Source organism: Paramisgurnus dabryanus, chromosome 11 (genome assembly GCF_030506205.2).
Source record: "Paramisgurnus dabryanus chromosome 11, PD_genome_1.1, whole genome shotgun sequence".
In the NCBI taxonomy this organism is placed as follows: Eukaryota; Metazoa; Chordata; class Actinopteri; order Cypriniformes; family Cobitidae; genus Paramisgurnus; species Paramisgurnus dabryanus.
The window spans coordinates 32,288,586-32,314,522 of record NC_133347.1 but is presented as its reverse complement, the minus strand read 5'-3'; the positions used below and the strand labels follow the sequence as shown (position 1 = coordinate 32,314,522).

At 38.5% G+C, this 25,937-nt stretch overlaps 1 protein-coding gene across 1 annotated transcript; it reads right to left on the bottom strand.

Moving 5' to 3' along the window:
- Positions 1–14,810: 14,810 nt before the first annotated feature.
- Positions 14,811–24,654, bottom strand: mthfr (methylenetetrahydrofolate reductase (NAD(P)H)). Its single transcript, XM_065247801.1, has 12 exons — positions 24,514–24,654; positions 23,979–24,223; positions 23,618–23,856; positions 23,386–23,496; positions 23,089–23,282; positions 21,848–22,098; positions 21,614–21,748; positions 21,361–21,541; positions 19,951–20,133; positions 19,388–19,489; positions 18,807–18,926; positions 14,811–15,933 (listed from the first exon to the last, which is right to left on the bottom strand). The coding sequence occupies exons 2-12, from the start codon at positions 24,209–24,211 to the stop codon at positions 15,715–15,717; spliced, it is 1,968 nt and encodes a 655-aa protein (XP_065103873.1). The 5' UTR covers positions 24,212–24,223; positions 24,514–24,654; the 3' UTR covers positions 14,811–15,714.
- Between the last annotated feature and the right edge of the window lie 1,283 nt (positions 24,655–25,937).

Below are 25,937 nucleotides of genomic sequence, written 5' to 3'. Positions count from 1 at the left end.
AAGCAACTGCCCCATGCTGGCGTGCCCTTCATTATTATTATAAAATACTTACGCAACCCCAGCCAACTATATACAACTTAAAACAGAACTCAGAAACTATAATTATAGTAGAGATACTGATCAGAGGTCCTGACTTATCATCTGATAGCCCACATATAGTAAAGTAATGGCTGTACATCTTAGTTCATCGGTATAGACAATTAGCATGAATTTATACCCCGGTCGTAGATTTATGGTGATAAAGGATCTCGTAATACTTATAGTAAATTAGAATAGTTAATGATACAGAGAAGATTAGAATGAATAAAATGTAACAATTTATTAACCAGGTAGGTAAAACATAATTCAGAAGCCAATTTACATTCCAATTCAAATACGAAATAAACAAAAACCGTTGCATACCTGGTAAGGAGATGGAGATCTGGTTACAGATTCCTCAAAGTAAAATGACAATACATGATGCTGTGCCAGGACAACATCATGGGGGTACATTTCTCGATATTGAAAGTCCCGCCTAAATCTTTTTACATTTTCCTTAAATATCCAGAGAACAAAGCATTGTGATATGATATACTGATTGGTTCTTGTAAGCCCAGGGGTGTAACCTAATATACATACAGTGGGTGATTGGTCAACATGTCTAAGGTAGGAGGTGTCTCCCAACATCAGGTTAAGTTTACTTGTTTATTGTCACAGATTAACATTGAATCCTGTTGTCATATTAATAAACCCAAATGTACCACTTGCATTAAAACACTTCATATAACACCAAACAAGACCAGTTTCAGATACATGTGTTTGCAGAATGTAGCATTCCATATACAGTTTGCTTTGAGAACATGAGGAGAGGGGGATGAGAACGTGTGGTAGGGTGTGTGACTCTTCTTTGAGAGAGGTTTCAGTCTCACAACTTGGGGTAGTGTTCTTGGGGGGTAGATGTGAACTCTTTGAGAGAGGTTTCAGATGATAATTCAACAGGAATTAGGAAGCAGTTCCCTGTGGATTCAGCCATTTGCTGCTGGCTTTTGAAATACCTTTTGTCAGGGTTTGGCACCACCTTACACTTAACTCTGTGTTCACAAACAATGTTCTCAATGCTCGAGTTCACGTGTAGAGACACAGGTGATACTTCGAGCAAAGTATCATGTTGTGTTGAGCCGCCTTAGTGTTGTTAAAATAGCGATTTTGATGCTCACAGCATATTGAAGGCATAGCTTCTAGTTCTTTTGCGACCACTTCAGGTACTCAAAATGGCGGAAGACAAACGAGTGACATCAGCTGATATTCATGTATAGACTCCTTAATTGCCAACGTCACTGTGACGTCACTGCTCTAGCTGGAGGCAAAAAATAAATAGGAACTCATAGCCGGCGCGCTAAAAGTTTGAGTTTTTGACTTTAAAATGTCATCTTGTAGTGTTTTTGGCTGCCAGAATAGAAGGAACAGCACATTTGGTTCAAAACTAAAGTTTTACCGGATCCCAGCAGACACTCCTTCACAGAAATCAAGAAGACAATTGTGGTTGAATGCAATACGGCGTACAGACTAGACGGAGACGCTAATAAATAATGCTTGTGTTTGCAGTGCACACTTCATATCAGGTAATATACTCTATGCATATGTACTGGTGTGTTGGTTTTATCTAGTACAAATCAGCAAGTTTCTGTTTTATAGGCGAAAAGTCACCAACCGCGCTATTGTTTAGCTTAAATGTTTAACAAACATACACAGCGATAGATGTGTGTGCCATCCTTTGAATGATCTCTTAAAAAAATCCACATTGCTAATCATAGTTAGCCCAGCGATAGGTTACATTAGACAATAAGAATAAGCCTTGACAAAATTCCCGAAACCACCCGAAAGTAATTCATATGTTGTCTAGGAAATATCCAAAACCTGGTTAAAATCGCGAGAGTTAATTTACAAAAATACCTGTCACGGTCCCGCAGAATCAGTGATTGTACATATTCGGACAGATCCGAAACTTCTTCTGCATCCATGTTTAATAAATCCCTCCTAAAACGTGCTAGTTTAAGCTTGTCAACATAGCCTCTGCGGCTCTTTCTGCCTCCATCTAAGCCCCGCCCACACAAATACGTCACAATGTTTACCAACTGTAAAAGGGTCTATAGTACATGTCGAGAGCATTTGTTCAATATCGTTATCAACAAAGGCTTAATCTAATCTATCTCATTTTTGACAGAGGTGGTGTTTAGTGCACAGCAAAATCACCAGTGTTAAATCTACACTGCTGGAGTTTATATGGGTACCACCAGAACTGGTGGTACCCATATATACACCAGGGGCCTCATTTATCAAGAGTGCGTATGAACAGAAGTGTGCGTTAAGTGTGCGTAGGAACAGTTTTACGCAAAGTGTGGAATTTATCAAATAGCACTTATACTGTACACCCCCCACACACACACACACACACGTTTATATTACATATGTGGTGTTCGGGTCCACTGGACCCGGGGTTAATAAGAGTGTAAAAATTGAATGTGCTATGTAAATTCACTCTGTGTTTCTCCTACCTGGGACTCATGTGAGTGCATGAGTGTGTTTGTATATATGTCTGTATATATATGATGGATGCATGTCAGAGTTTTGTCCTTCTGCACTTGCTGTAATGCCGCAAGGATACACCATGTTATATATCATGCATGAACATTTGTCTGTACCTACTGTCCCAAACACTTTACCTTCTGTCTAACAGGAACCATTCTACATTTTACTATTATCTCCCTTACAAAAAATCCATAGTTTTATTGTAGTCAAAGAGCAGTAATCATGGTTATTTGGTATATTCATTACGATTTGAAAAACCATGGGTTTACCAAAAAACCTATGGTGTGTGTGTGTGTGTGTACCTGGTATTTATTATGTTGTGTGGACCAAATGAGAGAGAGAGAGAGAGAGAGAGAGAGAGAGAGAGAGAGTGAGTGAGTGAATAATAGAGAAAGTAAAATATTATCCATGAATTTTCATCATTCCAAGTTGTGGCCAATAGATCCACATTATACTGCAATGTGTGTGGACATAAGATGGACACAATTTGTGTGTATAAAATGCAAGAAATGCATACGCAACACAACTACACAGTAAAAATTTGCTTCATATGTTTTGTGTATGAACAGGTTGTGTTCACTGTGGATGATGTCTTATGATACGACATGTGTTCAGTTGGGGCCTGTGTTGTGTAGACTGACACAAATTTGTACAATTTCAAAAAGTTCAAAGAATTAATCATCAACAGTGATAAAAAACTTTGTTTCATTTATACTTATTTAAGATAATATATATATATATATATATATATATATATATATACATGGAAAAACATAAATGTAAATATAGGAATTATGTTGTGACTAAAAAAAACAAAATCAAACCTATATTTTAATACAGTCATCTGCAAGTTTAGGTACCCCTGACAATTTCCATGATTTTCATTTATAAATACTTGTTTGGATCAGCAATTTCATTTTGATCACCAAATAACTGAATGACACAGTAATATATCAGTAGTGAAATGAGGTTTATTGGATTAACAGAAAATGTCCAATATGCATCAAAACGAAATTAGGCAGGTGCCTAAATTTGGGCACCCTTGTCGTTTTGTTGGTTGATTTGAATACCTGTAACTAATTAGCACTGATTTATTGGAGCACACAATTGCTTTTTGTGAGCTCATTAAGCCTTGAACTTCACAGACAGGTGCATCCAATCATGAGAAAAGGTATTTAAGGTGGCCAATTGCAAGTTGTTTTTCTCTTTGACTCTCCTCTGAAGTGTGGCAACATGGAGGCCTCAAAACAACTCTCAAATAACCTGAATACAAACATAGTTCAACATTATGGTTTTTGGGGAAGAAATGGCAAGCCACGTAAAATATTGGAGAGGCGAAGGATGGTGAGAACGGACACAAACAGCCCACAGACCACCTCCAAAGACCTACAAAATCAACTTGTTGCAGATGGTGTCACTGTGCATAATTTAACAATGTAGCCCACTTTGCACTTTGATGCGAAAGAAGCCTTTTTTTGCACACACACCACAAACAGTCGCTTGAGGTACGCAAAAAAGCCAGCTTCATTTTGAAATAAGGTGCTGTGGACTGATGAAACAAAGATTGAGTTATTTGGTCGTAACAAGGGGCGTTATGGTGGCAAAAGAACACAGCGTTCCAAGAAAATCTTGTGCTACCCAGAGTAAAATTTGGTGGAGGTTCCATCATGCTGTGGGGCTGTGTGGCCAGTGCTGGTACTGGGAATCTGTTTAATGTAAAGAGTCGTATGGATTTCACTCAATATCAGCAGATTCTTGAGAATAATGTTGAGGAATCCGTCACAAAGTTGAATTTAAGCTGGGGTTGGATATTTCAATAAGACTATGACCCAAACAGTGCTTAAAATCTACTCTGGCATTTATGCAGAAGAACAAGTACATTCTGATATGTTCTGGGATGGCCATCCCAGTCCCCAGACCTGAATATCATTCAACATCTGTGGGGTGATTTGAAGCGGGGCTGTCCATGCTCAGCAACCATCTTATTGACCGCTTTCTCCACAACATTCAGACCAGGTCCAAAACAAGCAATGTTTGCATCTCTGTCTATAGAATCAACCCAGGCATTAGCAGGGCTGAATGAATAAATGTTGCTTTTTAGTGGTTAACAAAAGTGAGCAGATCTGCTGTGATATACAGTAAGATCTCACAACAAACAAAAGTCAGTTACTGGAGGAGACCAAAGATGAACCTCCATAATCTCTTAAAAATGGTACAACTTTACACAAGAATACCCAAGGCTTCAACAAACACTCTTCAACAAGGAAACAGGTTGTACTTTTGATCTTCACCACATGATGTGTGTTCAGGGGTGTCTCTGTATATACTGTATGCCAGGAGAGACATTATACAATCCTCAGATGTTGTCATAGATCGAGCAGCTGAATACAACAGTGTGCAATGAAAGACCCCTGAGAGATATTTTTATAGCAGCTTCCTCATTATCTGCATTTTCAAAGGAAAGACAACCAGCCTGCTATAGTTCTGCAAGAATTGCTTATAGAGCCCATAAGGAATAGTTCAGGTTTCAAAGGCGAGTTGAATTGCTTTTCATAAGCTTTTCAGGTCCTTGTGGATGTCTGCAGACGTGCATTGCTCAGTGCCAGACAACAAGTCATTTTAGTAAAGTTAGAAAGCAAATACATCTCTCCTCAGTGGCTTTTTACCTGCTTCTGTTGTCTCTGAAAGACAAAAACACAACTTTTCAAGTAAATGAGAAACCTTTATGGCTATACAACACATTGAAATGCTGTATACTTTTTGGGTTACAAGAATCTTAGGGTACCACCCCAGTGGCAGAAAACTATAATTGTGCCACACCTATTTAGCTAAACATAGAGGGGACCAGCTTAAACCAGTTGACCCACCAGGTTGACCAGGATGGAAGACCAGCCTGACCAGCTTAGCCAAGATTTCAGTCTGGTCATACTGTTTTAAGCCGGCGGGGAGGCGTCTAAGATGGTGGCATTACCGGAAGCTTGTTATTTTCCTTTATAAAGTTTTAAATATGGATATTTCTACAACCAAACCACTCGGATTACCCTCAAAATGCCTTTGTTAATCCCTCTGGAGCCATTTAGATTACTTTTGTGAAGGATGGATGCACATTTAATGGACTTGAAGGAGGTGGACCGCATACCTTTACATTTTAACAGAGGGGCAACCTTCCGATCTCTCTGATGAAGCCAATACGGAAGTAACTTAAACTGCAATTCATCGACTGGCTGCTAGAGGCTGGCTCTAAAAGGGAGTCAATCTCCATAGACCCCCATGTTAAGAATGCCCAACTGTACAGCAACTTTTCTGTATAACAGAGATTCACAGTGGTTTTTGATGGTCTCACAGGCTCTGCTGTTTAGGTCTAAAGTGAAAAACATCACTCTCAGAGATGACGTGGTGAACTCATTCCACAATGAACTCAACATAGATGCTTTTGATTCACAGTACAGAGGATTCACGTGGATGGGTTCAGGACCGCTGTGATTCACCAGTTACCCTTTAGTTTTAAAAATGCCTGACTCACAGGACATAGCCCAGACATTCAGATGTACAGCTATCTCTGGCACAACAACTGTGTTGTGTATTGTTAATTTAATGAAAAAATAACTAAACAGTATTTCGTTTGTTTAGGTTTGAGGTAAAACTGAAGTGGACCCAGATTAAATTTTGAAATAAAGACAACAGAGTCAGATCTGACCTCTGAAGAGTAACACTACACGTTCAGTTGCATTAAGCTCAGTTCAATTACCAGAACAATGGTTGGTTGACCTTATGATTTTAAACTGATTACAGCTTTCTGTTTTCTACAGATTGTAAAAATTATGAATGATATCAGTGTTCTGTACTGTGTTATGATGAATGTGGCCACAGGTGTCTGAACCAGATGTTCTTTCTATTTCAGGTTCTTTTGCTGGGGTGACAAATTATATTTTCTGTCTGTGTCTAGACCAGTGTTATTAGTCATAACATGTTTAACTACAGGTTTTAGTGACACAGAATATTAAAGCAAAATATGCAGTATTCAGTTCATAGTAATCAATTTAATAGCATATAAATGAAACAATGAAATTATGGTGTAAAGAAAGTGTTTACACAATTTTTTTTTGTATATGTATGACATGATATGCAGTAGAACACTTTGTACTGAAGAATGGTTTAAACATTTTGTGTACTGTAAATGTAAGTGTGTTGGTGTGTGTTTGTTCATTTATTGTTAATGTTCATCCAGAGCTAAGACTGAAACCTGTGGCTATTAGTCTGGCAAAGCACAGGGACACACAGCCAACCTCACATCAGCACAGGCACACACAGCTGATCTCATTTCAGCACAGGGACACACAGCCAACCTCACATCATCACAGGCACACAAAGCTGACCTCATGTCAGCACAGGCACACACAGTCGACTTCACGTCAGCACAGGCACACACAGTTGACCTTACATAAGCACAGGGATACACAGCCGACCTCACGTCTGTACAGGGACACACAGCAAACCTCACGTCAGCACAGGCACATGCAGCTGACATCACGTCAGCACACGCAGCTGGCCTCAGGTCAGCACAGGCACACACAGCTGACCTCACGTAAGCGCAGGCACACGCACCTCTTGTGAGCACAGGGACACACAGCCAACCTTACGTCAGCAAAGGCACACGCAGCTGACGACAGGTCAGCACACACATCTTGCCTCAGGTCAGCACAGGGATACACAGCCAACCTCTTGTGAGCACAGGGACACCCAGCCAACCTCACATCAGTACAGGCACACGCAGCTTGCCTCACGTCAGCACAGGCACACGCAGCCAACCTCACATCAGCACAGGCACACGCAGCTGCCCTCACGTCAGCCCAGGCACACCAGCCAACCTCTTGTAAGCACAGGGACACACAGCCAACCTCACGTCAGCACAGGCACACACTGCTGTCCTCAGGTCAGCACAAGGATACACAGCCAACCTCTTGTGAGCACAGGGACACACAGCCAACCTCACGTCAGCACAGGCACACGCAGTTGACCTCACGTCAGCACAGACACACGCAGCTGGCCTCACGTCAGCACAGGCACACGCAGCCGACCTCTTGTGAGCACAGGGACACACAGCCAACTTCACATCAGCACAGGAAAACGCAACTAACCTCACGTCAGCACAGGGACACGCAACTGACCTCTTGTGAGCACAGGGACACACAGCCAACTTCACATCAGCACAGGGAAACGCAACTGACCTCTGGTGAGCACAGGGACACACAGCTGACCTCATGTCAGCACAGGCACACACATCTGACCTCTGGTGAGCACAGGGACACACAGCTGACCTCATGTCAGCACAGGCACACACATCTGACCTTACATAAGCACAGGGATACACAGCCGACCTCACGTCCGTACAGGGACACACAGCCAACCTCAAGTCAGCACAGGCACATGCAGCTGACATCAAGTCAGCACAGGGATACACAGCCAACCTCTTGTGAGCACAGGGACACACAGCCAACCTCAAGTCAGCACAGGGACACACAGCCAACTTCACATCACCACAGGGAAACGCAACTGACCTCTGGTGAGCACAGGGACACACAGCTGACCTCATGTCAGCACAGGCACACACATCTGACCTCTGGTGAGCACAGGGACACACAGCTGACCTCATGTCAGCACAGGCACACACATCTGACCTTACATAAGCACAGGGATACACAGCCGACCTCACGTCCGTACAGGGACACACAGCCAACCTCAAGTCAGCACAGGCACATGCAGCTGACATCAAGTCAGCACAGGGATACACAGCCAACCTCTTGTGAGCACAGGGACACACAGCCAACCTCAAGTCAGCACAGGGACACACAGCCAACTTCACATCACCACAGGGAAACGCAACTGACCTCACGTCAGCACAGGGACACGTAACTGACCTCACATCAGCACAGGCAAACAAGCAAGCTGATCTTACATATTAAGAAAGTTAAACATTTTAAAAGCTAAATAGGTGCTATTTAACGTTAAGAATCAAACTTGTGGTGAAAAATATGAACAGATTAGAAAAAAGGCATACAACTCAAACAAATAATATATTACATTTTCTTTCATATGGTGTTTTGAAGCCCTGTTATCAGTCTTGTTAAGAGGCTTGTGGAGTGCTTCATCAGACTGTCTGATCTAATGGACTTCTGCTCTTCTTTATCCCTTCTACTCTTCACTCACAAGAATCCACTGCCTGCCTTCAAATGAAATCCCTTAATGTTCTTACCTTTTATGTGAAGAAAGTGCTTACCTGTGAAAAACGTGATACCAATGCAAGAGTTTCATAGGTTGATTAATGGATCAGTTCAAAAGTGGCCATCTGCAAGAAACCCTGAAAGAGTTCTTTCACCAATCTGCTGCTGGTCTGTAGAAATGCCTCAAAGTAGTGGGATCCCTTAACAAATGACAAACTGGGGAATTTTATTGTGTACAAGTATACTGTGATAATACATTTAGGATTTTTAATCCTTTCAACAGAACACAGGTGACGATGTTGCAGTAAGAAGTGTGTTGACACAGATGGTCCATGTAAGAATATCATTTGTCCCTCACTTCTGAGGTTTTTCAGAAATGCCGGTGTGTTGTTGTGTAGACAGTACAACCAGGGTTTTGGTTTCTAATTAAGGCTTCTGATTGGCCAACGTGGCTAACTATTAGAGTTATATTACCGCCTGCTGGTGTGGCATGCTCTTGACAATGCGTGGTCACATGTTTTTGCGTGTTCATGTAGGCGGAGATTTCTTTCAAACCGAGCATGTGTGGAGGGGATTTTTTTAAACCGCAGGAGGATAAACTTCGGTTATAAAAATACCAGTGTCCGTATGGACTAGGCCTCAGTCCCTGTCTGGTGGTCTTTGGACCTCAGTTTATGCTCTCACCTACCAGACTCCCACACCATCGAATGATCAGTTTTCATCCTCTGCTCCATCTTCCATCCGGTGCAAAAGGAAAGCGTTATGTGTTATCTGTGACTGTGAAGAAGTGTGTGTGTGCAACGTCTTACCTGCCATAAACATTAGAACGACATAATGAGGATAAGGGGGCAGGGTCAGAAGATGAGACAGGGAAGCACACAAAACACATGGGCCTGCCATGATCTTATTACAAAGAGCTAAAAAACTGTGACAAGAAGACAGGATCATAACACATCGGTTCTGATGTGTGAGATTTTTATTTATAATTCCCCCCACTTCTTTATTTTATTTTGAAATGTAACATAAACATCAGACAACAAATGACGCAACTTGGAATTTCTGCTAAAATAGCAATGTCATTAAAGAGATTTACTACAGACTATTATGTGTTTGTTATAAAATGTACAGCTTTTAAATAAAATAAGAAATAGAAGCAAAGCAGAATGTCATGGTGCCATCTTGTGGCAAACAGATGAAAGTGAGCCTATTCTTCACACCCAGTTACATTTACAAAAGCCTGCTTATCTTGCATATAGATTGACTGAAGTTGTCTATTCTTCTGTAGCTGAAGTACTAACTACTTAAATTTATTGTGCGTAACCTCCCCCATGTCATTACAGAACCATTATATTACCATCTTTGTGCTTTATTACATTCTTTACAATAAGAAATCATTTTGACATTATGAATAAATATTTTTATTTTCAGGTGCAATAAGAGGGATCACGTGGAGACACATTTGTTATTGATTTATGTTAGCAGTCTAACACTTTGACATCTTGCCATGTTAGTTCAAGATAAACTGGGTTATCATGTTCTCGGTATCTCTAAAGCAGCAGTTATAAGTCACGGTTATCTGGCCCATACTCAAATCTGTAAGCCAAGAAATAAACTCACACTTTCCCTCATTATTAAAAGTGAATAGCATTTATTAGTTAATGATGTCACACATACTGACTGAAGCAAACATTTGACGTTACTGTAACATGTTTATACAGAGACACAACACATAATTCATCTGATGTTAATTCAGTCTGATTTAACTCCTGGTTTCTTTTTAAAAACATATTATAAATCTTAAATATAAGATCAGACTGCAGTTTGTGTTGGGATCAGTGCTTGGTCTTCAAGAATCTGTGGAGATTTGGCCTTGTTTTAACAAAGATCATTGTTGTCATTATTTAAGATCGGTGTTTCTTAAAACAACACAGAACACTAATATTTTCACTTAAACACAAACTCAAAAAATTAAAGAAGATAAAAAGAGTTTGGAATGAACACTTGTTGTTAATCTCAGTGTTTGTACCTGGTTTGCAGAATGATCTCACTGATCAAAGTGCAGGTTATTTTTCACAGAGCACAACATTAAATAACATTATCCAATGTCAAAGCATCTGAAGGCATTTGTTTAAAGTCTCGGTCAGGACACCCTCCAACATGTGATCTTTAGAAAGACCAGAATCACCCTCAACAACTGATGAGTTTGAGGTTTAGGTCACGGTGTAATGTCAGGTTTGTGTCAGGTTTAGGTTTGTAATAAATAAAAAACACTGAATAACAGCTGTGTGAGTTTTGTTTCTGTACTCACCCTTTTACATTTATGCTTACATTTTTATTATTTTAAAGATTAAAGAGTCAATTCTAGCAATATGTCATAGTTTGATATACACAAATTATATTAATAGCTCCCTTACAACAAATCGTTGTAGTAACCAAGGTTTATTGTTTTATTAATTACAACTGGCAAAACCATGGGCTTATTACAGTAACCATGGTCTATTTATGGGTTTTGTAGCACAACTATGAATATTTTGTGGGAACCGTGGTTTAACTACACTCTCAGAACTAAAGGTACAAATATTGTCACTGGGAACCTTTAAAAAAGGTCATAATATGAACCATTTTGGTACCATTACCATAACTTTGAGGCACCAGACCAGTATGTACCTTTTAGGTACAAAAATGTACTTTTTAAAAAATGTACAGCCCCATTGACAACTTTTGTACTTTCGGTAGTAACTTTCTGTAGTTTTGTACGTTTGTGTAAAAAGTACAAAAACAAATTCATGATAAACACAGCTGTTTGAATTAAGTCATGTACGCCAAACTGTTTTATGTCACTTTGTCTCGAAAAAGATGCCAGAAAGATCCAAGCATTATATTTAAAAGGAGGAAACAGGAAAGTGGTCACAAATTCTGGTTTCATAATGCAATATTGAGTTTGTGTGTATGGGAGAGAGATGTGATTTACTATGCTTATGGTCAGGCTATATATTGCTTTAAAATTTATTTGCTGAAGTTTCTGAACAGTGTTTAATCCTGAGGGGGTGAATTTACCCATAGTGTAATGTGCTGTTTGGACGGAAGTACTCATGTTCTGCTTTAATAGTTCATTCTGAGAGATGAGAATCCATCATTACTGAGGTTTAGTGAAGTCGAAAGCAGAACATCAAACAAGAGAACTGGGTGTAGTGGTCATAACACATAAATACTCCTGTCAGGGACACAGTCTACTGTATATCTCAGTTACACAACTATCTTCACTGCCATTTCTAATAAACATAGAAAATACACTGCAAAAAATGACTTTCTTACATAGTATTTTTGTCTTGTTTTTAGTTAAAATATCTAAAAAAAATCTTAAATAAAGATGTATTATCTTGATGAGCAAAATGACCTAGGAAAATAAGTCGAACACTATAATAAGCTAAAAAAATGAGAAACTAGTGACCAATAAGCAATTTTTTGCTTAAAACAAGCAAAAAAAAAACAAAAAAAAAACTGCCAATGCAATAAGAAAAATTTTCTTAAATTAAAGGGGCACTCCACTTTTTTTTTTTGAAAATATGCTAATTTTCCAGCTCTCCTAGAGTTAAACATGAATCTGATTAGACCATTAGCATCGCGCTCAAAAAAATAACCAAAGAGTTTTGATATTTTTCCTATTTAAAACTTGACTCTTCTGTCGTTACATCGTGTACTAAGAAAGACGTAAAATAGTTGTGATTTTCTAGGCAGATATGGCTAGGAACTATACTCTCACTCTGGCGTAATAATCAAGGACTTTGCTTTGATATTACCTAGTGCACGAAAATAGTCCCCTATTGAAAGATACTAAGGCAGGAGTGGGGAACCCTGGGTCCTGGAGGGCCACTGTCCTGCAGAGATTTGTTCCAACCCTAATCAAACACACCTGAATTTCATTTCCAAGTGATCCTGAAGACTTGAATTAGATTATTCAGGTGTGTTTAATTAGGGTTGGATCAAAACTCTGCAGGACAGTGGCCCTCCAGGACCAGGTACTAAGGGGTACTTCCCCACCCCTGTACTAAGGGGACTATTTTCAGCTGCTGTGTAATATCATTGCGCCTCCTGCAAAAACTTGTTTTTTTTAGCGCCATGCTGATGGTCTAATCAGATTCAATGGATTGTGCTAAGCTATGCTAAAAGCGTTGGCGCCAGACCCGGAGATCAGCTGAATGGATTCCAAAACGGTAAAAATCTAATGTTTAACTCTAGGAGAGCTGGAAAATGAGCATATTTTCAAAAAAAAAGTGGAGTGCCCCTTTAATTTAAGACAATTTTTCTTATTGCATTGGCAGGTTTTTTTTTTTGCTTGTTTTAAGCAAAAAATAGCTTATTGGTCACTAGTTTCTTATTTTTTTTAGCTTATAGGGGCGGTTTCCCGGACAGTGATTAGCTTAATCCAGGACTAGGCCTTAGTTTAATTAGGAAATATAACTAGTTTTAACAAACACGCCTTACTTAAAACATTGCCTGTGTGCATTTTGAGGCAACACAAAGGGCACTGGTGTATTTTAAGATATGTCAGTGCAAGTTGTTTTCAGTTTGGACAGCTCTTAAAAATGTTTTAGTCTAGGACTAGTCTAATCCCTGTCCGGGAAACCGCCCCATAGTGTTCAACTTATTTCCCTAGGTCATTTTGCTCATCAAGATAATACATCTTTATTTAAGATTTTTTTCTTTCTTTAAGAGTGTCCCTTTAAGTGTTTATGAAAACAGTAAACTTATTTCAAGAAATGTTTTCTTATTCCATTGACAATTTTTTTTGCTTGTTTTAAGCACTAATAAACTAAAAGATTATATTTTTTGTCTAAAAACTAGACTTATTTTCCTAGGTCATTTTGCTCATCAAGAAAATACATCTTAATTTAAGAATTTTTAGATAATTTCACTGAAAACAATGCAAATCTCAATGTCGTGAGGTTTTGGGTGTCAGGTTCAAAGCTAACTCATGACTCTCTCATGCTGTTACTTATCAGGCAGGTATAAATAAGATCTGTCCCCTTTAAAACATAACAGCACATCTCTCTTTAGTAACACACAGTGACTAAAATAACCTCTCTATTACTTATGGACCTTTGTGAAACGTGCCACAGTTTTTTCTCATCTAGATTACATCATGAAACACACATGCACATACTCTCTATCCTTTCTCTCTCTCAGATTTGTGTCCAGGACAGGTGTTGATAATGTCACATTCCCAGAACTTTCACGAGAGCTGGGGGAAGTTCAGAGGGTTCACTTATATAATCCACCCTATAGTGACTATAGACTGAGTCGTGTCAGATTACAGACCACAGACTCCACCTCACGCTCATACCAGTCATCTCCCAAAGTCCTCTGTGAAAACTGCTCCATGAGGAAGAATGAGCTCAGTGCTATACCAAAAAACATCTCTTTAAACAACTGCTTTCATAAAGAGGGCATTTATAAATATAATATAAAGTTTTCCTAACCCTTTCACTGGTTTTCTCATAATGGACAAGGATTTATAATACAAACATAGATAGATAAGGTCACAGACTACATTAAAGCATATTTTATCTGAAAATGTAAAAACATTTAAGAGAAAATAAAGTATCAGAATAAGTGACAATAATTGTCTGTGTCACAATGTCTAGTAGGTTATTTGTTCATTTTAAAATACATTTATCCATAAACTTTTCAAGTAATATTGTCAAGTATGATTTTATAAGCTATTTCTTAAACTGCTTGTTGTAAATGTTGCTATATGAGTTGAATATCTCTACTGTTGGCTTCTGGCCAGCGTGCTTCATGTTTCATTTTAGCAGAAGATAAAAACGCAGAGAGATTCAAGCATGTGCAGTCATTAAAGTGACATGACATCTGCTGTTGTAAGGGTATCCAATCCCTCGTGCTCTTCATGATCAACCATGGTGTGTCTAACAGTGACCTGGACTTTGAGATATAGGTGAAATCCTAATACAACTGTAAATATGTGAATGACGGGCAAACAAAATACTCTCTGAGATAACATCAATGTTAACATTAGAGCACTGTTGTTTATTTAGCTTTATAGTGCCAGCATGATCAGACTGATGTAATAGTTCAATAAAATAAAAACCACATGGAAAAAAGACAAATAAACAAAAACTTTGATTGCTCCATGTCATGATAATGGCCAAATAGCCATCCAGTCATTATCAGTTCTGTTAAAGCAAACGTCTGTCCAGGTGAATGTCATATAACATGTTAAGCACATGTCCCTGTCATATGAATCCTCAAAATCAAATAAAAAGTCATTCTGCATTCAATATAATAATGAATACACTTTGGACCGTTGAAATGATTTCTATTGCTCACCCAGTTTTCACCCAATCCCATTATTGTAATTCATAAGAAAATATATGTATTTGTATTAAATGGTGAAGTATACTTGTGAATGGTGGTACTCGTTTTATGGCAATTTATTTACTCTGATTTTAATCTGACAACATGCAGACACATTACAATAATGAAGATTTAAGGGAGAACTGTGTGGCTTAATTATCATAAAATATTTTCACAATGCAAAAAATCTTAATGATCCCTTGGCCTCATTTTCTTTATGTAAAAATATACATCAAATATGACCAAGATCATGTTTTTTCGCACTCATATGTACTGTAGTGTTACTGACCGCATTATATGCACTATCCAAACTTCTCTCCTTAAATAGTTTAAAACCATGTTAAAAATAAAGGACATGGCACTTAAAATAGCCACCATCCTTCAAAGATTAAGGCGCTTTTTTGCATTTAGCGGGAATTGAAGTTATATTGCTACACTTTTTGTAATAACATATTTTCCTCTATAAGTTAAATAATGTAAATGAGTCAAATACTGCGGGTACAGTAAAGGTCTCTGTGTGTGCGTTGAAATGTCTCTGTGTTGTGTGATGCTAAAGTCTGCTGTCCTCGTCCTGAACTACTATAGGGGTGTCCAAGAGCTGAAACATGTCTTCAATCACCTGCCACAGACAATTGTCCAGCGGGAAGTCATTGTCCACCAGATTGACCAGGTAGTAGTTATCATGAATGTACTTAATGATCATACGTGAGGGCGATTCGTCCTCGTACAGCTTCGCCCATTGCTCAATCCACAGCGCGAAGGCCTCGTCCTGTTAAAGAGATAGAAATCAGCTCAAGGTTATCTAAACCACAGGAATGTAAACTAAATGTATGACACACAGATGATGCTCGTCCATTAAACTTATAGAGGCTGTTTCCCAGAGAGGGATTAGACTAGTCCTAGACTAAAATAAATATAAGAGCTGTCCAAACTGAACGCATCTTGCACTGACATACCTTAAAATATGTAATTTTGCCTCAAAATGCACACAAGTAATGTTTTTAGTAAGACATGTTTGTTAAACTAGTTAAATTTCATAATTAAACCAAGGCCTAGTCCTAGCTTAAGCTAATCTATCTCCTGGAAACCACCCCTTAGAGGCAGTTTCTCAGACAGGGTTTAGATTAATCCAGTACTAGGTTATGTTAGGACATTTAAGTAGTTTTTACAAAAAAACATTACTGGTGTGCATCAATAACACTGATGCATATTAAGATATGTCAATACAAGCTGTTTTTAATTAAGGCAGGTAAAACATTAGTCTGAGAATAGGAAAAACCCTGTCTCATCTTTAGGAAATCAATAAGACTGAAGGGTTAAAGTCACTAAACATAACATGTGAACATGTGGTACAAACCTACAGACTATTTTCAAATATGGGATTTCTAATGTATATATATTTTTTGCAACAATACCATGTTCTATATATTATAATACAGATATATTTTAACATGCGTCTATTAAGTGCGTTACCCCGAATAGTCGAAGATTCGATGCATTGATAGGAAAAGCCTGATTCGACTACCAATCTCACAGTCGCATCGTCGCAGATGTGTTATAAAATGAGGATCATTCAATTTTGGTTGTATAAGGTTGTATAATTGATTTCACATATAACAGCTTTCTCCCATTAGCCTGGCTTTCCCCATGCTGCCTTGCACGCAAATTTATTCACGCTGCAAGTCTGGCATGGAAACCATGGACCAATTTTTCCCCTGAAATAGGGAACCAATCACCGAACGGGGAGGGGGCAGCAGGACGATGACGACGTCTATGTGACACACTGAAGCAGTTTCGTTTATCCAACACGGCAGCAGACGCAAAGTTACATTTCAATGCAGCCTTAGATAGTGTTCTAAGTAGTTTTGAACGCAAGTTAATTTAAAAAAAGAGCAACTTTTGGCGTTAAACAATTTCATATCCAAAAAGGATTTTCTCGCCTTAAATTGGAGAAAATGTCTTATTCTCTATGAGACTGGTCTGGTGTTAGCCAGGCTATTCTCCCATATATTAATATAAAGCCTATTATGATAATGCTATGCAAATAATATGCATTTTTTAATGTGCTTAAATAAATCCAACAATGCCAGGGCTACACGTCCATATGGGAAGAGGTTTCCAGGTTAATAAACCATTGTGAAGCAGCTGTCTTTGTTTCTGCAGTTTAAAAGACAAAGTTGGCATTTCTGACTACACTTTTGTTGTTTAAATTTTTTAATTTATTTATAAATCACTCAGGGTTATCTGATTTAACTATTTGTGGCTTGTGTTTTGTTCCCGTGTGCTTTAGGCTTTTGTAAACATTTTTTTTTTGCACCGTTACTTGATTTTGACCTTATTCTTTACATTTATTATAAAGGTAAATTCTGATCTAATTTAAGTCTGTACATTTTTGATTACTTTTCGTTGTATCGATGTTGCGCTGTTGCGTGCTAGAACATTCTTTGTGCTCTGCAAGTTATATTTAAGATCATATTTAGGTGTTCATCAAACATCAAAAAACAGATTTTATTCATCAAGTATCCGTTTTAAAATGTATTTAAAACAGGGTGTTTATCTTGTCAAAAGTTGAGCTACAAAACAGGTAAGCTGTTCCTGAACTTTCGGTGATGACACAAAAAATATCTGCACCAAATTAAGAACCTATTTATGCATGACACGATTGTCTCTTTTATTATTTAATATTATGGTCGGTGTTCACTTTTAAATGATAGAAAAGAGATTCCTTAAACAATTGATATAAGAATCTCTACCTAAAGTGAATACAGAAATGGTCAAAGTCAAAGCAAGCAGGCATTTCTGTGCAAAATGATAAAGCGTAGCCGTAGTGTATAAAATCTATAAAATTATTAATTTCAGTATTTTTCTTGTTACAAATTAAACAAAATTTACAAAAAAATTAACGTGTTTACAAAATTAAATAAGATCGCTCAACTGTAGCCAGGACTTCCCAGGCAGGGTCACATTTGTTATTTTTCTGTTAGGTTACCAAAAAGTTTTTTTTTTTGTTAATCTTTGTTTTATGTTCTGTATATCGTTTTGAGGAATTATTTAACGAATGTTTATACTGCCTTTCATTTTAACTTGAAAAAAGATAAAAATGCATCTTTAGTTTGTCTTCGTTCATCACTTGAAAGGCAGTTTTGGTCACTTAATCAGAAAGTTGTTTCTGTGTGCTGCTTGTGAAAGAAAATAAAAGTAACCCATTTGTTGACCATCTGGTCTGGTCCCCCTCCCAACCCACGCACACACACATAGATTAATCAACTATCGGTCGACTATAGAAAGATTCAACAAATCTTATTTGAATATGTGAATCCTTAGTCCGGGACACCCCTAACATCTATAATCCCTGTATTACACATGTATTTACTGTAAAACTGCTTTACTACCATGCAAAATAGTGGAAATACTGGTATGGCTTTGTACTGTGTTAAAAAAATAAAAACTCAAGACAATTCCAATGCAAATAGGAATTATTAAACTTTCTTTATAAAATGCTTTTGGCAGGTGGTGTTCAAATGTATTTTCCAAGACAAATACAGAAAAAAACTCTCAGACAAGGTGGCAGATACATTTACCAGTCTAAGAAAATACCAGTTTGAAATATTTTGATATTGTTAATACAGATGAACACTTTACCTTCCAGTACATGAAGCTGACCGGATCCACCACAGTGGGTTGAATAATCTCTCGGCCTGGAAATATTCCCCACGTCACAGCGTTGGGCTGCATTTCATGTGCATTTGTAATATTCCTGCCCTGAAAACCACATACATTTGTCAAGAAGTGATGTTATATAAATAATAAAATTTAAAAGAAGTACATATACAGAAATATTGTTTTTTATGTTAAAATAGCTCTGCGGCCTTCTTTCCGAAATAGCCCCAAGCCAGTTTGAGGCCCCTGCATTAGGCATATGTGGTTCCATGCAAAACTCATTCTTAAAGTGACAGTAGCCCCTATTATTCTGATCAGAAAATGATCCAATCTGCGACTGAAAAATACATGATATGATCCAAACTAGGAGTAGACTCAGTGTGGAGATGAGCAGGAACAGTTGGCTTGCATGAAAATTGCATGGAATATTTTCAATATTCTACATTAAAAGTAACGTCATTTTTATTTGGGCTACTTGCATTCATTTCAGGCTACCCAAAATTGAAGATTTTTAAATTTTGCGAGCCCTGCTGTTTGAGATGAAGATTACAGCGGTGTGTTACCTGCACATTGACTATATGATAATTGACACGAGGTTCATATTTCTTCAGAACGTTCAGAAGTGCTGTAACATTTTCACTTGATGTAAAGAACTCCAGGTACGCCTGTCAACAAATCAAAAATAGTCTTTCATATTTCAGATTAATGTCAAGTGTGTAAAGTTCATCAACATTTCTATAAATAAGCAAGTGCACACCAACTGATTACCTCAAAATACAACTTGACTGCAGTATTCAGAAACATAAATCCTTTCATCATTTACTCAGTGATTAAATCATGATGACTTCTGTGAAGTACAATTTTGTGTGATTTGCATACTGGGTATTTTGCTTTATGTGAATAACAGAATGAAAGGTACAATCACATCATGATGTTTTTTAGGACAGCTCTCCTGAGCTCTGTTGTGTTGTACCAGCTTCAATATCAAGAACATTAAACCTCATCAGTTCTTGCACATCCATGATATTGAATACTTTTTGCATGAAGTAACTATCTTGTGGTTTTGAAATGAGAAGATATTTTTTGATTTGCGTCTGAGCTGCTCTTAAAATAGAGTTTTGCTGACCTTTTGAAAGACGTATCCCCCTGCAGGACCCCAACCAACGATGGGATCAGAGGAGGCTTTGCCATTGATGTTGGGCTGAGAGTTGATGGTGAGAACTCCTCTGCGGTTCACCTTCTCTAACTCATCCTTCAGCAGGTTCGTCTCCGGAGCCAAAGGGTCATCATTCCACGGCAAACACATCACCTACAGGAAACACAAACAACAGAACTGTTTAGATCGAAAGTCCAACTATCTAGTAGAAGGGTGCTTTACATACAATCATCAACTTATACATAACATGACTAAAACAAAACATCATGAGAATGGTACAGTAGCAAACTGTCAGGGCTAGGGTTGCAACTAGGGTATGAACTTAATCGGAGGAATTTTGGAAATATTCCAAATGTGAAACTTAACGAGAATTATTTGGAAATGTATATAAACTATATCATATACAAACATAAATAAACATGTTGTTTTTTGGTCATAAGCAGACATGCATGCAAGGTAATATCTGAATACTGATATTTACGCTCATCTAGACTAGATTTATTTGATAAAAAATCCTGCAGAATTCATTGTAATATTAATGATTCATCAAATAAATGTAGGCTTGATAACCATGAAAGACTTCTTTCAAAAAAATTGTGTCTAAACTTTTGGGTGGTACAGTTATTCTGTATGATAAGCAGAATTTAGAAAAAAATTGTATCACAGTTTGAGCATAAATGTTCAATAAAATACTGCAAGTAGGACTGCATAACGATTTATCACAATTAATAATTTGCAGAATAAAAGTTTTTGTTTACATCATGTTTGTGTGTGAACTGTGTATATTAATTTTGTGTGTATAAATATACACACGTATATATTTAAGAAATATTTACATATGTGTATATACATTTTTATATGTAATTTATATTATATATAAATATTTAATCTATAAATATATATATTTTAAATTATATATGCATATGTGTGTAATTATATGTACATAATTATTATACACAGTACACAAACACACATGATGCAAGCATAAACTTTTATTCTGCAAACGATTAATCGCGATTAATTGTTACGCAGCCCTAACTGCAAGGCTTACATTTAGATATCAGATTTACTAGCTTCAAGACATTATCTGTGCATGTTATGGATGAATGCAAGTACATGCAGGGGGTGTGGCCTCAATGTGGCCCCCTTTAGTAAGCAGTGTGACTGAGGAATATTCAGCGTAGAAAGTCAGTAGAAAGAATTTTTTTAACTAAATATAAGTTCCCTGTTAAGCAACTCTGCAATTTGTTCAAATTTCCAGTTTATTCCTATTAATTCCAATATATTCCCATTAATTCCTATGGAACGTTTTCAGCCTTAAAAATTTTAAAAACTGAGTTATCTAGTTTTCAAACCTAATTCTTCTGGAGGTAACTCTACCTTGTGCCCATTAGGGTTGGGTTGGCTGGTGATGTAGTTGGTGAAGACTTCATAAACGCTCTCCTCGCTGGTTAGTTCCTCACCCCACATCTGCAGCAGGGCTTCTTTGGGAGACTTACTCTTCAGGTAAAACAGGTAGTAATCTGTCAGCTCTCCAAACGCCGGTGAGGAGGAGTTACCCCTGATGAGGAGACAAACACAGTCACTTTATGCTCAAACCTTTCTGAAAAATAAACCTTTTAAATGTACAAACCATCTTCCGTTAGGGAAATCGTCCCAGTCCTGTGTTCTGTAGATGTAGCTCTTGGGTCGAGAAGCCCAGAAGATGGGCCTGACGTCTTCTACCTTGCGCTTTGGATGAGCGCTGATGGCCCAGGGAAGAGGTCGCCTAAAGAGCAAATCATTACCCATATAAGTAAGCATATAAATCCTAAATCATCACAAAGGTATAGAACCGTTTCCATCTGACCCCATCGAGATCACGTACCGTGGATCTTCAGCCCATAAGCCCAGCTGTCTGAGAACTTGGATTGTGGCCACCTCTCTGTTGAGTGTGTAGAAATGAAGGCCCGGCACCTCACCGCTGGCCAGCAGAACTTTACACATCTCCACCGCCTGATGGATGCCATAGTTGCGGATGGCAGCATCGTTTTCTTTGATGGGCTCGATCACCTGCATGATCTCCTCCGGTACCTCCAGTTTGGAGAGTTTGACCAGCTGACGCAGTGAATGGTAGCCCTGTGTCGATAATGCAACATGTTTAATGTGTGACAGTATTTAAAGAAACAGTACACCCAAAAATGAATGTTCTGTCATCATTTACACACCCCTTAAGTTGTTCCAAACTTGTTTTGCTGAACACGAATAAAGATATTCTAGAAAATGTTAATCTGGGGCACCATTCACTTTCATAGTATTCTTTTCTCCTACTATGGAAGTCATTGGTGCCTCTGATCTGTTTAGTCACACAGAATATCTTAATTTACGGTCAGCAGAACAAAGACATGCATATAGGTTTGAATAGGGTGACAATGTGTGCCATATTGCCAGGATTTCGGATGCATCTTCCGGAAGTCGTATTTGTCGACTGCATACATCATTAAGGTTCTCAAATTTCAGTTAAAAACAAATACAATAATTGAAGTTTCATTGTTACCTTGAAATGTAACGATTTCTTTTCTGAAACAAAACCTGAAATTGATGACGCATGCAGTCGAAAAATATGACTTATGGAAGATGCACTCGAAATCCTAGCACGTATGGTCATCCTAGGTTTGCAACAACACATATTAGCACGATGTTGACTGTAAATTGTAAAGATTAGATTGTTTTCTGATTTTCATGTACTGCCCTTTGAATCACATCTGTGTATGCATGTGCAGTGCTATACAAAAAAAACTTGCCTTGTCCTGCCAAAATTATGAGAAAATTTTCATATCTTTGTTTCTTTACAACCAAAAGAATACATTTTATTCTGCAAATAAAAAGCATTAAAAAAATGACCCGATACAGGCATGCTGTGGGCGCTTGCCAGGGAACCGCTATGTAGCAAGTCTACCCACAGATCTTCAAGATATTCATCTTATTTTAATATAATTTTAAATCAGTTATATGCCACATCAGCAGCAGGTATGATTTATAATAGCAGCGAATGCAGTGAAGGTTTAGCTGATAAAGGAACCTGATGGATTCCACATCATCCACTCGGTGATTGGCTAACAGATGTACCTGGATAGGGAAGATTCCCGGAAGAACAGGGCAGGTGATGCCAATGGCCCGACAGTCTTTGACGAACTTAAGAAAGGTTTCTGCTCTGAAGAAGAGTTGAGTGATGATAAAGTCAGCACCGGCATCGATCTTCTCCTTCAGGTGTCTGAGGTCTTCTTCATAGCTCTCTGCCTCCGGATGACCAGTGGGATAACCTGTCACAAGAGTCGTGAAGGGTTGCAGACGTTTTCATTTAGAAATAGATCATAAGAACAGAAACGAAGACAAATGATCATTCTCTCTCGATCTAATGCTCACCAGCAACACAGATATCAAAGTAGTCATCAAATTCGCAGCGAATGTGCTTGACCAGATCTGTAGCATAGCTGAAACCTCCCTCTTCCTCCACCCAGTCTTCTCCAACAGGATCTGCACAACAGGATAAAACTAAGCAAGCTACAACATAACTAGTACTATATCTGCATGAAGTTCTGTATGCAATACCCAGATGATCTACTACTAAGTCTAAAATGTTGTCCAGTATTCAAACCTCCTCTCAGAGCCATGATGTTCTTTAAGCCCAGTCGCTTGGCTTTGTTCAGATGGGCTGTGATCTTGTCTTTGGTCTGATTGCAACACGTCAGATGCAGGACGCTCTCCAAGCCGCAGTAATTCACAGCCGTACTCGCTATCATCATAGAAGACGTTTCTTTATCTGAGCCCGGATCTCCAGCGGGATGCCAGGTAACGTCAATGAAGAGAGGACCTCCAGATCCCATACGGTCGAATCTGACGCATGTGAACAAAAAGACGTTTCAGTTTCTGGCTCACATTTCACAGGCAGAAGAAAAAAATGATGTGATGACATTTCTACAGGATATTTGTATCATGCATGAAGTGGTCTTGCACACCTAGAAATGAGATTGACAGCTCCAGATGTGGTGCGAGGAGGAAAGAACTCCAGGGAGAACCAGCGGTCCCCCGACTCCATCCTGCGGTTCATCTTTTCCCGCAGGCGGTCAGTGCGGTCAGCGTCCAGCACCGGTGTGGAGCATCTGGAGCTCTCTTTTGAGCTCTCACCACTGTTACTGGTCCCACTAGAGTCACATGTATGCCAGCCCACCTCAGATCTCTGGTTCACCATGATTCCTGTGCACTGGTTCAACAACATCACCCCAACAAACATCAGATTCACGCACACATTTCTTAAACTTATTTAGCTTCTGTCTGGACTTTTGGTGCTTTAAAGTGCATTCCACGTCATCTACATTTACATCCTAATTTTATCTATGTACAATGCACGTGGGTTGTAAAGCCGTGTCTGCCTGGTAACCGGACAGTAAGGGTCTGCACGCAAAGCACGCGCCACAGCACGAAGAATAAAATCGAAAATATCACTCTGAAGCTCCGCCATGACCGTAAGTGAAAGTGTCATTTCTTCATTACCTTTAACCTTTACCGATCCTCCCAACCGAACCGAACCTGAATACGAACTCTCCTCGCTAAACAGCCGCGTGTGCCTGGAAGCAAGGCGATATCAAAGGCCACGCCCCGTTTCAAAAAAGACACGCCCATGCCAGGGCAAGAGATCCTCCCATTGGATGGATCCTCTTTCATATGCGCTCATGATTTATTAAATAAGCTGTGCCACTTTAATACATCTGAGCCTCCTATTGGATGAAGGACTGTCATGGCTTATGATGTAAACATATGGAACTGTACTTTTACTAATAATTATGCTTATAACTATTACTATTTATTTAGCTTATAACTATTACAAAACGAAACTAAATAGATTTTACTGCCTTTCAGCAATTTCTTTTCTTTCCCCCCAATTTATTCCTGAATTCATATTTATTATTTTAAAACTGCCCTGCATTATTTGGGTACTTACCTGTTTAGGGTTGCCAACTTTCTCACTCTGAAATACGGGACAAAATGTGGCCTGTCTCAGCAGTCCGTATATCGTTTTGTATACAGTGTATTTAAGCCATTTGTCAAAACACTTGTGACTCCCGCACTAAAGGTAAATAAAACGTTATCCCCTTCATATTAATCTTCTTGTGACAAACTAAACTAACATAGATTCTATAAGATGTGGTCTTACAGGGTCAACATCAAAAACATAAATTAAAACACACTTACAGTATGTGAATCAGAAGCGCCGAAATGTTCTAGTAAAGTTGAAAATGATTAAATCCTTTAGATTGATGCGTTGGCAGGTCTGGATGAGCGATCTCTTCAGACTTGAGACCAAACTTTGTAACTATGCCGTAACCGACTATATAAAAAAAGCAAACATAAAATCGTATTATTTGACCCTCTTAAACGTGTACTGAATGTGCTGGGGATCTGTGAATGGAAAAATGTTTCATGATTAACACTACTGCTGTTTGTGGCACCGCAAGGACTGACAGTGGATGACATCAAAATACCGCGAGAGCATTTCGATAGTGGCTTCTGTAGGATTTCTCGAATCCCTCTCGCGGGATTTTGATGTTATCTGCCTGTCGTTGTGGCGCCACATGAAGTCGAAGCCTGTTGTATCAGTCACTGGTTAGCTCAAGCGTAGCAGTCAAAATACGGGACGTCCCGTACGTGACAAATAAATTAGGCTTAAAATACGGGACATCCCGGCTAATCCGGGACAGTTGGTGTACTTTTTACACTGAACGTTAGACAATATTAAATATTAAACGTACTATTAACTAATATTAAACGAATATTAAAATGGCATTTTTGTCAGAGATATTAGTGCCTGCCATATAAACTAAGGTCAATACGTGTATCTTGATTCCGTTAATACGCGAATATATTTTTCCGTTCAGTGAGTATGCGTTAAAGATGCGCAAGATTGCGCTTGAAGCCAG